The 14,822-nt window shown below is 42.4% G+C and overlaps 1 protein-coding gene across 1 annotated transcript in view; it reads right to left on the bottom strand.

Moving 5' to 3' along the window:
• Positions 1 to 6,641: 6,641 nt before the first annotated feature.
• St6gal2 (ST6 beta-galactoside alpha-2,6-sialyltransferase 2) overlaps positions 6,642 to 14,822 on the bottom strand; it is a 31,985-nt gene continuing 23,804 nt past the window's right edge. The window contains exon 5 of the mRNA XM_059281769.1: positions 6,642 to 8,285. Within this exon, the coding sequence (XP_059137752.1) occupies positions 8,014 to 8,285 (272 nt within the window). The 3' untranslated portion in view covers positions 6,642 to 8,013. The remainder of the gene's footprint in view (positions 8,286 to 14,822) is intronic.

Here is a 14,822-nt window from a genome sequence, read left to right as displayed (position 1 = left end):
CTTCTAATAGGCACATTAGACAGGCCCATTTGGACTGATTCCTTTTAAATACTTAAAAATTACGTGTGTGTGTGTGTGTGTGTGTGTGTGTGTGTGTCTGTCTGTCTGTCTGTCTGTCTGTCTCTGTCTCTGTGTGTGTGTGTCTGTCTGTCTGTCTCTGTGTGTGTGTGTGTCTGTCTATCTCTCTCTCTCTCTCTCTCTCTCTCTCTCTCTCTCTCTGTGTATGTGTGTGTGTGTCTGTCTGTCTGTCTCTCTCTCTCTGTGTGTATCTGTCTGCCTTTCTCTCTCTCTCTCTCTCTCTCTCTCTCTCTCTCTCTCTCTCTCTCTCTCTGTGTGTGTGTGTGTGTGTGTGTGTGTGTGTGTGTGTGTGTGTTGGGGGTGCATGTCACATGTACATGTGGAGGTCAGAGGACAAGTTGCAAGAATCAGATCTGCTTGGTAGTGGTTCTCAACTACCTCATCAACTGCCATTGGCTCTCGCTATACTGAGCCCGGGTGTGCTGTAGACTCCATCAGGAAAACGTCTATCTCTAGGTTCTTCCAGAGCCCCATGGCTCTCCCTTTCAGGCTCTAATGTCTTCCCCACCCTCTTTTTAAACATGCGACTGCAACATGGGTTGCTGTTTAAATCCCTTGTGTTATTGTGTTTTTCTCTACCCTTGGGATGATAATGAAGTCAGTGAGGACAGAAGGTACTGCCTTTCCCAGTATCATTGATTTCTGCCATACTTTAACCATACTAGACTGGGAAAGTGTCTAAGCTGGAACCTCAATCTTCAAGTTAGACTGACTTGTTTCCTGTGTATGTTAGAGTTCAGTTAGGACAGGGGGAAGGAGCTGTGGAGTGTCTCTCACTGGTGGCCATCTGTCAGCTACACATGGAGTTCTTTTTCATTGGGCTATAGCAATGACAGTCCAGCTTCTTACAACAGAGAAAGATGTATACTTGCCTGGCACATGTAGTTCAGATCCACATCAGAGTTCTGGGGCTTCAGAGGACTGGAGAAGTCTGATTATCCACAAAATTCCAAGCACAACTTTTTCCCAATATACAAAGTAATCACACTTTGCTTAATGATGGGGATGTGTTCGCAGAAATGCACCATTAGGTAATCTCCTCATTGTCTGAACATTAGTGTGTACTTAAACAAACCTAGAAGGTACAGCCCACTACACAGTGGTTATCTGATACATAGAGTTGAATACCTGATCTTTCAATTGATTGAAATGTTATTGGGTAGAGTTAGCACAGTCCCTGCAAAAATGAGTCTTTGGTTTGCTGGGCAGTGGGACTGTCATGGATTATGGCAGCAGCTCAGGAAGGGGCTGCTTTTAAGGACTGGCATCATAGTTCTCAGCACGCACTCTGAAATCAGACAGAGACTACAAGCCTCCATGTAATTTCCTGGCTGTGTGATGGCTTAACCTTTTAGACCCTGCCTTTCCTGGAGGTAACAGAATATCTGCCTTGGAAAATGGTTTTGAGAGAACTGTACGCACACCATCTGGTCCAGAGTTCTGGGTAGACTGTGTTTATGATCAGGATCAGCAACTATGTTCTATAATGAACCAGAAAATAATGTTTTAGGTTGTATTGGCTACAAAACCTCCATCCTAAGGACTCAACTCAGCCAGTGGCATGAAAGCCAGCGTTTTGGAGCCTGGTGCATATGATGTGACACTTTGTGCAGCCTTGGTGCAGGGAGGAGGGGCTTCGACCTGCCTCAACTGAATGTACCAGGCTCTGCTGACTCCCCATGGGAGACCTTGCCTTGGAGGAGGTGAGAATGGGGGATGGGTTGGAGGCAGGAAGGCTGAGGGTTGGGAGGAGGGAGGACAGGGGAATCAATGGTTGGTATGTAAAATGAATAGAAAATCTCTTAATAAAAAAAAAGAAAGTGAACGAAGGGGCAAGAGAATCAGCCTAGGGAAATGGGCATCCCCATCAAGTTCTATGCACTGGTATTCTTGGGGTAGACTATTGCATTCAGCTCATGTCTCTGTAGTGAGGAGGTAGTTCTGTTGCTGAGAAAATGACTTTGGTTTGAAAGAGACATCAGAGAGCCCAGCACTTACTTTTTACTTCCTGTTCCCTGGTCCTAGCTGTTCTCCACTCTCCTCCTTAAAAAAAATGATGAGTGTTCCTAACCTTTATACACTCTGGCTCAGCAGCAAAGCACACTACAGTGGCTAAAGTGCCTGTCCTTTGCCCTGGTTGATCACAGGAGACTAAAACTGTGGCTGCGACCCTGCCCAGGGTTACCAGAGAGGACTGGATTCTATAGCTCTAGATGGGGCGCGGGGGGGGGGGGGGGTGGTGGTGGAATCCAAATTCTAAGTCAAAGTATGGTTCCTCGTGAGTAAATTGAATAATTCCAAACCATTGGTTAGTTTGGGACATCTCTGTTTCCTTCTTTATCTCTGATCTACCTAATTGAATTCCTTTCTTTCCAGATTCTTCCAGCAGCATTGAGATCTCAAAGCACAAGATCTCTGTCTTAGTTAGGGTTTCTATTGCTGTGAAGAGACACCATGACCACAACAAATCTTATAAAGGAAAACATTTAATGGGTGGCTTATGAGGATTAGTCTATTATCATCATGGTGGGACATGGTGGTGTGCAGGCAGACATGAGCTGGAGCTGAGGGTCCTACATTTTGAAAAGCAGGCAACAGGAAGTGAACTGTCTCACTGGGCATGGCTTGAGCATAGATGAGACCTCAAAGCCCACCTCCACAATGATGCACTTCCTCCAACAAGACCACATTTACTCCAAGTAGGCCGTACCTCCTAATAGTGTCACTCCCTTTGGGGGCCATTTTTTTTTTCAAACCACCAATCTCCTGTACATGTGCTTGGTGCTTAATCAGCAGCTGCCCCCTGGGTATGCAGCAGCAACTTTCTACCCCAATCCTACTCTTCCTAGCACAGAAGGCCAGTTTTAATTATCTGGAAGAAAAACCATCATTTTGTGAGGGAAAATAAATGGCCAATAGTGCGAAAAGAGGGTTCTGCAAAGTCATCACAACTGCCCCCAGTGACCTATGCTTCCTGAACTCCCCAACTGTCCACATCCGTCTTCACATCAAACCCTGACACTTGTGGTGATTTGAGGCTTCTTTCATATTCTAGCCAGAAAACTACAAAATGACCCAGAATTATGTTTCAAGACCTAATTAGTTGATTTTTTTTCCCTTCCACGGTAGGTGTGAAGACCAAGGCTAGTGTAACATTAGAGTACATGTAACTTAAAGCCTGGTAAGTGAGGAGAATAATAAAATTAATCAAAAAACTTAGTGCTAATGGTATATTAGCCTAAAACATGTGTTTTCTACTTTATGTTTACCCCTGACATTTTTCTAGATGTGATAATTTACCAGAAAGAAAATGTGATCCGAATGTGACCTGCTTCTGGTTTCTGGCCAAGCTGTGTCCCTGTGTGCACTCTGGAGGCCTGTGGTCACTGATGCTTCTCCTCCCCTTCCAGGCCTAGTATGCCTCAGTCTATTTGTCTCCAAAGGGCCGCATGGCTGCTCCCTCGTTTGTAGGTGCAATGTTTCCAGATTAAAACAGAGACACTTCTAGATAAATGAAAACATGTTTTATTTACAAGTCTATACACTGTGTACACATAAAAATATACAAAACCAAAATAGAAAATATCCAAGTGTTAAAATGTGTACAAACACTTTTAAAATGCGCTTCTTGGAAAACCTCAAGCCATTAATTAGTTTGAAGAGAACACGTTTTGTTTTAAAAATTATCATACAAAAAAATTCTCCAAGCCTTTAAAAAAGTTCACTGGTTTCCAGCAGAAAGATTCCATAAGTATTTATCTAGAGCAAAACAGGGTGGGTGTTGTAAACTTAGGTTTTAACACTACTGTTGCATTTGTTTTGTTGAAATCTATTTTCCAGAGAATCAACAAGTGTTTCTTCCCTTAATCTTGTAAAAGCCATGGGCAGTCAACACACTCTTCAAAACTCAGAGCTATATCAGGTGTCTGACTAAATACAACACTAGGGTAATGGTTCTATGATTTGTAACTTTCAATGTTTTGGTCACTGTTTGTTAATGTGGCCATGGCATGTAGAAGGGGTGTGTGTGTGTGTGTGTGTGTGTGTGTGTGTGTGTGTGTGTGTGTGTGTGTTCAGGGCAGAAGACTGGTTTCTTTTTAGCAGAAGAACGTAAAATATTTGCTTCCTTCTCTTAAAAAATTAGTGTTTTAATAATTAAAATTTATTGTAAAGCTTTTATCATAAAGATGAATGAAAAAGATAATACAAAACCAACCATGTGTGTAGATAAGTATATATACAGTGATATAACTATCTACATGCACACTTCTATGCTAAGAATAAGAAATCTATCAGCAGCCTTAATTCTTCAAATGTCACTACCCTAGTCTTGTAGAGAATATACTGTTTCCTTTGTTATTGAAGGCTTCATTCACTTAACAAAACAAGAACCAGAACTTGCATTTTACTTTCATGAGCTGCTAGAGAAATGCTGCTTACTCACCAAGTGTCTAAACAAAGCCCAAGTGACAGAAATGCAGAATAATCTCACACTGGAAATATCCAGCTATAAAGAACGTGCTGAAATGCGGGCATATTTTGCCTAAGCAATTCGTGTCTAAACAGAGCTGCCTTGATCAGTCACATAGCCATGGAGTAGCATTCCAACTATCAGAAAGCCAGGAACTGAAATGGACAGTGTGATGAGACAGGTCTGGAGACTAGTGTACCACGTGTCCTAAGAAAATCTGGGGCAACTTAAGTCACCAGTGCACACCAAAGTCTTTTATCATAGCAAAACTTATGGGAGATGATTTCACAAACAGGGCCCAATTAATCCAGAAAATGAGTATGGTCAGCTGGCCACATGGGCTGAACTTTGCCCCAGCAGATGTACTAGCTCATAAACATGACAGAGTAAGCCAGGCCTTTTGACATCCAATTCTGAAAACACTAATGACTACTACAGCACAGCTTTTGCTCAGATGTTATGGTTTCAATGACAGAGGACTACCAGAGAGTCCAGGTTGATTGGCTGAGGGATGAAGAGGTCAAGACACAAGCAAAGGGCTGTTTCTGAAGCAAACACCTTGAGCTCAAAGATCAAGGAGGAAAAGACACAGCAATGTGGATGTATGCAAGCCCCTAACTTGCCTATTAAAGCACATCTTGGATGCTTGCATGCAACTTTTCAGTTGATCACTACTTGTCCTTCCAGAGTCTGCCAGAGAATTAGCTCTGTGAGACGTGGTGGGCATGGTCAGCCACATGGGCCCAGCCCTGATATTCTGAGGAATTGTCTATGGTTGAGCATCCTCATATACATTATCTCTTGCCTCTTGTGAACAGCTAGAGACACAAGTTAGGAAGAATCTGGAAGTGACTGAATTCTTATTCTTTGTCAACACTGGTGTCTTTGTAACAGGAAGAACAACAACAACAAGAAACAGAGTGTTGATATTTTCTTGCAACTCAAAGGAATGTGACATCTGTCACACCTGAGGGTGGAGGAAGCCGCACCTGGTGGCTTCTGGTGACACCCGAAGGATCTAACCGGAGTCCCTTCACAGAAGAGGTCAGACAGTCCTGGAAGAGCCAGAGCCAAAGAGAAATGAGGTGGCAGGCCGGTTAGTGTTGCTATTCCACAGCTGCTATACCTTCACTTCAGGTTAGTGAATGTGGTGTGAAAGTATTTAATCAATGTCTGGCAAAATACTGCCACTTAGGACCCATTTAGTTAATACAAGAAGCAGCCATTACATTAGCCATCACTGTGTGACATTTGCAAGAGGTTAAGCTATTTAAACTTTTAAATACAAGAGTGCCTAGCCAACAGTATATTAATATGGGCACCACATTTTCTGAATGTTTAACAGACTCTGATTCCCAAGAGTCTTTAGGGCCATAATAAATTCAAAAAATTTAATTAAATTTCCTTTATGCTCTGCAGTCTCCTTGTAACCCCTGTAAAACTGAGAGCCGCCTTTTAAAAGTACATGTGTGACAACAGAATGCTATTTAACAACCTTTGAAGTGTTTTGTGGGGCTTTTGAACTTGAATATTTACACTGACCTCAATAAGTTATTCTCTAACCAAATTCTCATGCCACCAAAGGGGATTGTCCGGGATAATAACTATGCCTGTAAGTGAATCCCCTTCAAGACTATAAAAGGAAACTTAATGGTTGTGAGCATTTAAAATGGCAAAGCCTGGAAGATCTAGAAATATCCAAGGACTCCAGGAGTAAATACGCGTCCCACGCACACCAGCACTTCCTCCTCCAGAATTACAGACATGATCAGACATTTCAACATGGGGATAAGACCAAGCTTTTGTGAGACTGCACAGCTGGACCAGGATGAGCTGAAGACGATGCTCAGCTGTGGACCTCAGAATGGGCTCTCAGCAGATGCTGTCATGACTGAAACCCCGGCTCTTCTCACTTAACTGCCGCAGCCAGCCACGGGGGATGTCTGCAGCCCTGCTTCAGCTCTGCTGGGGAGAATAACCAAGCAGAAGCTAGCGGTCTCAGAAAACTATGCTTCCTTAGGAAGCAATCCTTAGAGCATTCTGGAAAAAAAAAAACTAATCGTGAAACAAACAATTTTTTTTTCCCCTACAAAACTCTGGGAGCCACACATTTTGCAAGGGGGTTTGCATTTAATTAAGCTGCCATTGTCACTGCCAAGAAGTCTTAACTGCACCACTGAGAGTTGCTTTGATTTGATATTGAAACAACAGCCTGTTTAATTACAGAATTCTAAAAGGCGTCTCTTCCGCTATCTCCATTGAAAAACAAACAAAAAAACCCACACAAAAGGATGTGTTGGTGACAGACGCTTAGGTTAAAAATCTGAGTACAGCCACACGCTGGGAAGAACACTTTCTCCTGCCTGTGCATCTGCCACACATATATTCACCTTGTTAAAAACCATTCTGCGGCTCTACCACACTGTTAACATAAAACATGCCCATGAAAACAAAGTCGGATTCCTAGCCGTTTGTCAGTAGAACTGGGGAACATTCAGAGGACAGGAGGGTCAAGTTTATAATAGCTGAGAAAAGCCTGCAGGAATTGCATACAGCACTGACAGGCATGCATCCCCTGCAGCTCCGAGTGGGCACTCCAAATCCACTCTTCGTAGTTTGGAAGGAACGAGGGTGTCCCCTGGCTGACCTGCAGAGACGCAGCAATTGCCCTGTGTGTTACTGGCTATGTAAGAGCTACAAGGTGCCTTTGCAGGCCAGGAGCATAAAGTGGAATAGCCAGGGCAGGGACACCCGACCAGTCATGACCTTGCAGGCCTGTGTGTGTGCCAAGTGTTCCTGGCCAGGTACTGGATGCTGCAGGGAGACAAAGGAGCTGGTCTCTGCTGACAGCAGGGTTTGGCTCAGCTTCTTGGGATGGATGAATTGTATTTTTCTACGTGTGGCCTGGTTCTCAGTCATAACACCCAGAGAGCACTGGGAGGCGGAGCTTCAAAGCTGTGGTTGAAAATCACGTGCCTGACAAGATATACGGAAGATATCACATCTGAGTAAGAATTCAGACATTCATCACAGAAATCCAGGCTGGCTGCTTAACGAGGAATGCATGTACAAGTGACATGCTAGCTACAGACCTCAATTTGAATATTCCTAGATGGAAACAGTATTATCAGTAGTATCATCCTAACTTGTGGCTAGAACCAACTGTGATAAAGAGTGTCCCTGCTGTAGAGGTTAACATGTTTAGAGGTATCATGCCCATGGGTACACATCTGTTTTCTTTCTATATATCCTGCTTTTGCTTCTTTCTTGGGTAGTTTTAAAAGTTCCATTTCTATATTCATAGCAATAGTAGTTACCCAATGGCTTAGACTAGAAAGAATTCTCATGGCCACTAAGTTACAGTTAAAGACAACACATTGCCTAAATCTATCTTCAAGTATTCTTTTGTGACTTTGAGGACAACAGTAGTACCTTATTGCACATCAGTTCCCAAGAGTTCCATTTTAAGAGTATGTATTGTTGGGGCTGGTTACCGGGCAACGCAGGGCCCGGAAGCCTGGCAGTACCACCTTGCCCTTGTGATGCAAATCTGCTTGGGTGCCCATGTTCAGGCGTTGCACCAGGAGTTTTTCATAAAGCAGCGGATGGTATGCCCCCAGGGTACATGCTGCGTCGTAGTACAGCTCGTGGTAGTGGCAAAGCTCTGTCTGCCGGACAGATGGGATGTACTCATACACGTGTACCTCTCTGCACATGGACATCATGATGAGGATTCCTAACAAAGAAGGAAATGAAAATATAGTGAGTGAACAACTCCAAGAAAGAAAGGATTTTTTTTCCCCCTGGGGAGGGTACATGGAGTTGTGACCACTTACAGGGATGATTGTGGCGAAAGACACATACTTTACATTTGCAGTATTACAGCCTCTGTTATGAAGGATGGTTAATGGTGGAATGAGTATATAAAGATATAATACTACACATACCCATTCACTCCTTCAGCTATTACTGCAGACCTACAACTGACATACCAAGATAAAACTGAATGGAAGGGGGCCTTGCTCCAATGTGTGATTTATAATGTCTAGGTTACTCTTTTGTGCTATAGTCAACAAGTGTATCTCCCAAAGGACTGTTATGTTCTGAAGAAACAAATGCTATAAAATATGATTATAAATAAAATATAAATCATTCTTCAGACAGTTCTAGAATGGAATCCTACAGTGGAATAGCTCAATACAATGGAGAGTCAGGGTGTAGATTTTAAGATTTCTGCTAACAAAATTATGTTTCCCAGTCACATGTGATGGGGTACACTAGGTAGCCTGGGCTACTTTGGGTCAGGAGGATTGCCTGAGCCCAGGATTTAGAGAGAAACTTGTACTCTTAGGAGTATGGTGAGTTAGAATACAGGTCTTGTGACAACAATGACAATAAGTTATGATTCTCATGAAGACTATCATTGTTGAAGCTGTTTTCAGTTTTAAGTGTTTCCAGTAGACAACTACAAAACCTCATCATTAAGTAATGTTGCTCTTTGCATAGGCTGGGTTTTCTTTTCTTTTCTTGACATGCTATTTCTGTTATATTTAGCTTGTTCTTGATAGAGGACTGTCATATTTTTCCAAGAAATTAACCATGCTTGGTCCACAAAAATCTAAAACCAAGGCTAGAAGTATGGAGTGTTTGCCTAGCATGGGAAAAGCCTGAGTTTGTCTCCAGTACCATAAAACAAAACTAATCCCAAATCAAAGAAATTCTGCGTGAGCTCTGTTGGGGAGCAGAGTGAAGGAATCTTCTTTTGCCAAGGGGGATCTGGAAAAGCTGAAGCTGAAATGGTTTCCTGGTAGGCAAGGCATGGAGGGGAGCAAAGGGGTGCTGCTCCAGTGAATACTCTGTCACTCTGAACTGAGAACCCTAGACCATGGCAGGGTACTGTGATACCAGAGACTCTAGGAAGAGCAGTTTCTCTCCAGAGGAGGTCAAAGCTTTGCATGACTCGTCAGTTCCTCTTCTTTCCTTCCCAGGTCTATTAGAGTTCTTTCTTCAACCACAGCACATGTACTAGCCAGATGCCATCCCTGCTCTGGACCATGCTCAACTAAGTGATATTGGTAAGACCAATGGAGATTGAGGAGTTGGCATCTGCTACATGACCTTTGGGCACCTAGCCACCAGAACATGCAACCCACACCACACTAGTCTCTCCATCTGTGTGGCAGTAATGGTTCTGTGAACATTACTCTCCTTGGGTAAAATCACCAATAAGGGATTATCTTCTTTGAATCTGATGTGTCTCCTCCAGGCTCATGCCTTGAATGCCTGTTCCACTGTTTGTGGTGTTATTTTGGGGTTGGTGGAATCTGTAGCAGATAGAGGTCAGTAGGGGGCAGGTCTTTATTATAATCAGTCCCTGGTTGGGTACCTTCACAGCTTCATAGTCTGGTCACATGAACAGCAAGCAACACACCCCATCTGTCACCACGAACTGACCTACTCCATTCCCCTCCATGATGTACAGAAACCCTGCTGAAATTGTAAGGCAGAATAAGTCCTTCCTCCATTGTTTCTGCCAGGTGTTGAGATACAGTGGTACAGTAGGAACCATTATAGGCATTGGTATGATGAGCGAGAAAGCCATCCACACACAGAGGATTAAATTATTTGTTCCTTGTCAAATGGGCACCTCTCTGGTTTGTCTGATCTCAGCAGTTGAATTCTCAGCTCCAAAGTCTATGGAGCCGGGATGGTATGAGTTCTCTGGTCTAGCTGTGATTTTGCCTCTGCATCACTTACTTTCAGCTACCCAAGGTCACACATGCTGTGCTGGTGTGTCTTCTCCTCAGTGATCAACAGCCAACTGGGACTTCTTATTCTAGGGTTCCATACTTATGGATTCAACAGGACATATTCAGAAAATAACAAGTCTGTGTTTAACATATACAGACCTATTTTCTTGTTATTATTGCCTACATGATACAGAGTAAGGGCTATTTATATACTATTTCCCTTATATTAGGAGTTACAAAAAATCTTGAGATGATTAAAATACATAGGGAGAAATACAGATTTCATGCCAATAATATATCATTTTGTATCTGGGACTTGAGCTCCCGTGTTTTGGTGTCCATAGTAGCCTGTAAACCCCCCACAGATACTGAGGGACATTCTTGTAGCTTGAAAAATTTCATTCATACAAAGGCACCTTAAGGCCCATCAGCGAGTCACCATACTATAGGTCATTAAAAAAAAAAACAAAAAACAACCTGTTTCTATCCACCAGTAATGCAACTGCACCCATGAGGACAGGTATCTCTTCTCTGTATCCAAACTGTGCCGTTTATATCTTTGGTTCTTTTCTTATTTTAAAATTATGTGCATGTGTGTGTAGATTTGTGCACTTGAGTGCAAGTACTTGAAGAGGATAGAGGTGTTGGATTCCCTGGAGGTGGAGTTACAGGTGGTTGTGAGCCTCCTGATGTGAGTGCTGGGAATCAAAGCTAGGTCCTCTGAAAGAAACAGTACATGTCCTTAACCACTGAGCCATCTCTTTAGCCCTATATCTCTTGTTCTTAAACTGAATAGCTTTCTAAAGCCAATGTCATGCTAAGAAGAGCATGCTGATCACACAGCTGGCCCTGGGCTTCCCAGTAAAGTAGCAGCTCCCAAACCTGACAATGAAAAAGAACTATTCAGGCAACTGATCAGGCAGTTCCTGGAACTCATCTCCATGCCCAGAACCTGGGCTTCCATTGGTTTGTGTGTGGGGCAAACTGAATCTTCAACAGGCATTCCTAGGCTAACTGTAGGAAATGCCCAATTAAAAGAAAACCATCTGGCCGGTCACAGACCAGAGCATCAGTATAACACAATAGTTATTTCTTTCTCTTTGAAGGTGCTTCCACACCAGTTATGATATCCATACTTCAGCTGGCTGCCGCATAAACACTGTGGGCAGATTGATTATTACTTGAACTTTAGGGCACTCTGGCCAGGTTCATAGTTCCAAAAAGGCTATGTCAGACCTGTACACTAATCAAGATGGAGTGAATGACAGATGCTCCTGGCACAGTGGTCTGCTGGTCATGCTTTAAGGCTCAAGCTGGTCTAAGACACAGCTCTTTGAAGAATGGCCATGAAGGGTCTCTGAGCTCTCCCAGTAGAAAAGCCAAAACCTGTGTGCTGGCAGCTAGACCAGACCTGAACAGATGCCCCACCCAAGTAGGAATGACTATAGGCACTTTTTGTAGATGTTCCTGCTGTTGTTTTAGGCAGGGAGAAGAGATCAAAGAGACTACTTTTATTAGAGTATTCTGGAGAAAACTTCACTCCTGTTGCTAGTTGGCTGCTACATTTAAATTCCTATCTCTGTTAAACGTGGAGTATATATTTTGTCCTAAGACCAGGCTGAAAGTTATGCTTTCAGTATAGTAGGCTGTATAGTTTCAATATTTTCTTATATAAATTCTTTATATCTTCAAACAACTTCAAGACTCCCAGAAATAGAAAAACTGGTCAGTTTTTCCAAAAGTGCCCAAACTAAAGGTTGATGGAGGCTATGCCACCGCAGGGATCTGTTCTGAGTTACCTGCACAAAGCCTTCTGAATTCTGTCTATAGACAGAGACTTAATGACAATGCTTTCCCATTTCATTCTGCATTCTCATGTGAACTTGTGGCTTCCTGGAACTATGAACCTGGCCAGAGTGCCCTAAAGTTCAAGTAATAATCAATCTGCCCACAGTGTTTATGTGGCAGCCAGCTGAAGTATGGATATCATAACTGGAGTGGAAGCACCTTCAAAGAGAAAGAAATAACTATTAGTTTACCAGGTACATGGGAAAGGTGGGCTGGGAGACTTAATGTCCTAAAGAAAGATTATTCCTTAATAATTTAATCATTTAGAAATCATCACAATAATTATTTGGCATATACATAGTCTTTTTACTTTCTTAAGGCTATTGTTAACATATAAATTTAGATTCTAGACTCTGCCACAAGATAAATACTGAAAATCATCATAACATATTTAAATTTATACACCATCTACCTAAGTTACTAGTACACAGGAATAAACAAAAACCTGAAGAATATACTTCTTTATAGTTTGCAGAAGGAACTAACGAGACATCAATGATGGGAGATTGTGACAGCTCTCCATGGCTCAGAGCATGTGTGTGGGGACAGGACATGTGGGAATAGTGACTGTAGAGAGGTAGAGCAGGACTTAAGAGCAGAGTCATTTGAGTGCCGTTGGAGACCACTTCAATGGGTACCCAACTTTATAAGGATAGGTACTATGAAAATCACTAGGGCTTTAGAGAAATGCCTTTAAACAAACAAAAGAACTCATACTTACATGCAAAAATGTGGCTAAGCCCATTTTTAGGATGACTTGGGAAAGTGTCTCAATATTATGCTGGGAAAAATATTTGACTTCCACTACAGAACCTCTTGAGCAATGCTGTGACAACTTGAGCTTCTACAAATAATGTCAGAGCTATAGCAATGGGCTCCCTTGTCCTCTGACTGATTTAGTAAGCTACAGTGTTGGAGTCTCACACACCTCTACAGTTGATGACTCACGAGGGAACCAATAGGATCTAGCACACATCTCCATTCTATCACAGCAAAGGATGCATGTAAAAATCAGTAAAAGAGAAGCATAGGGAAAGCCAGACACAAGCTTCTGTCACCTTCTTCCAGGAAGTCACACAGGATGCTCTTCACTCCTCCAGCAGTGAGTGTGACACCTGCTGAGGACTGAAGGCATCCCCCTGAAATTCATCCCTTGAGATCCTCACTCTCAGTTTGACGGTGATGGAGTGATTAGGTGAGCATGTTGCAAAGGTTGAGTGCTCTTTGAAGGCAATGAGTGGTGACTTATGGATCTATCCCTATATCGTGTGCGTACACAGCAAGAAGGCAAGAAGGGAGCCAGCCCTCTTCAGGACTTGAACTAGCCAGAATTTGCATCTTGAGCTTCTGCCTTTGAACTATGGGGGTCACACTTGCTGCTGCTCAGGCTACAGAGACTGCGTTATTTCTGTTACAGTAAGCAGAGCTGATGAAGGCAGCATCACATTGGGAATGCTAACCAGGGAAGCGTGTCAGATGCTTGGCATTTAGGGGTTGGTTGGGAGTGGATCACAGCAGGTCTCTGCTTGGCATGTTCCAAAATTTCAAACTCTCAAGAAGAAAGCAGGAGTTACACATGACCCGCACAAGCTCACAGGCTCAATGAGCAGCATTCTAGGTGTAGAGGGGTAGAAACCTATTCTAAGACCAAGTTCCTAAGTAGTAGCCAAGGGTCAACCTCACAAACAGGCCCGAGAATGAGCAGCCACAACTTCCTGGACAGTTTTTGTGTACAGATAACATAGACACTAAATTCAAATATCACTTTGTAAACATTTCCCTACAGTAGAATGACATAGGAAATTTATATCTGGTTATGCTAAAAATGTTAATTGATCTTATTTTTAATTTCTGCTGAGAATTACATAAATTAAAAACAATTGAAAAGAAAAAACCAAAACCCAAACCCAAGTTCCCTAGTTTAGTTAGTACTACATAATTCTTTAGCTACTAACTTTGAAAAATTACTTAAAGAATGTTTCTGTTAAGTAATCTTGATTACTGACTACCAAATTTTAACTGCTTTTGTCACTAACAGAAGTCTTGCTCCTTTCAACTTGGAGCTGGACTTCTGAAAGACAGACAAGTACCTAAGTGTTTTTGATGTATTTCCAAAGCTAATCAAATGGGCATGTAACCAGCTCCTTAAAATCCTTAAACAAAATTCAACTCATGACTTTTTATACAGCCAAGTTTTTTTTTTTTTCCAGAAAACTCCTTATGAGGGATTCATTTGAACAAACAAAGTTATCAGTATGTTCTGGGAAGTTATGACTCAAGAGGTATCCATTTGCTAAACTGTATGTTTTTGAATATTGTATACAGCAATGAAACTATCAAACCAATTAAAAAGCATCTCAATTGGTCTTAATAAAATGGCATGTTATATGACTCAGCATGATAAGCAGATGGATAATTATTTGCTTTGAAAGCTAAACCAAAGAAAGTTGACTCTTTGTTCATATTATATTAAGCTCTGAATGAATAGGGTGTTATTTATACAGCCCCACGGGTGTGCACACAAGCATGATACGCCATGGGAGTCAGGCATCCTCGTGGGCATGAAACACCACAGGAATCAGGTAGCCTTGTGGGCATGCATACATACACGTGACACACTGTGGGAGTCAGAAAGTGCCATGGTCCATGCATAGATGTATGATATACTGTCGAAG

The sequence above is a fragment of the Peromyscus eremicus genome, chromosome 16_21 (genome assembly GCF_949786415.1).
Source record: "Peromyscus eremicus chromosome 16_21, PerEre_H2_v1, whole genome shotgun sequence".
NCBI lineage: Eukaryota > Metazoa > Chordata > Mammalia > Rodentia > Cricetidae > Peromyscus > Peromyscus eremicus.
This window is presented reverse-complemented; position numbering and strand designations above follow the sequence as displayed.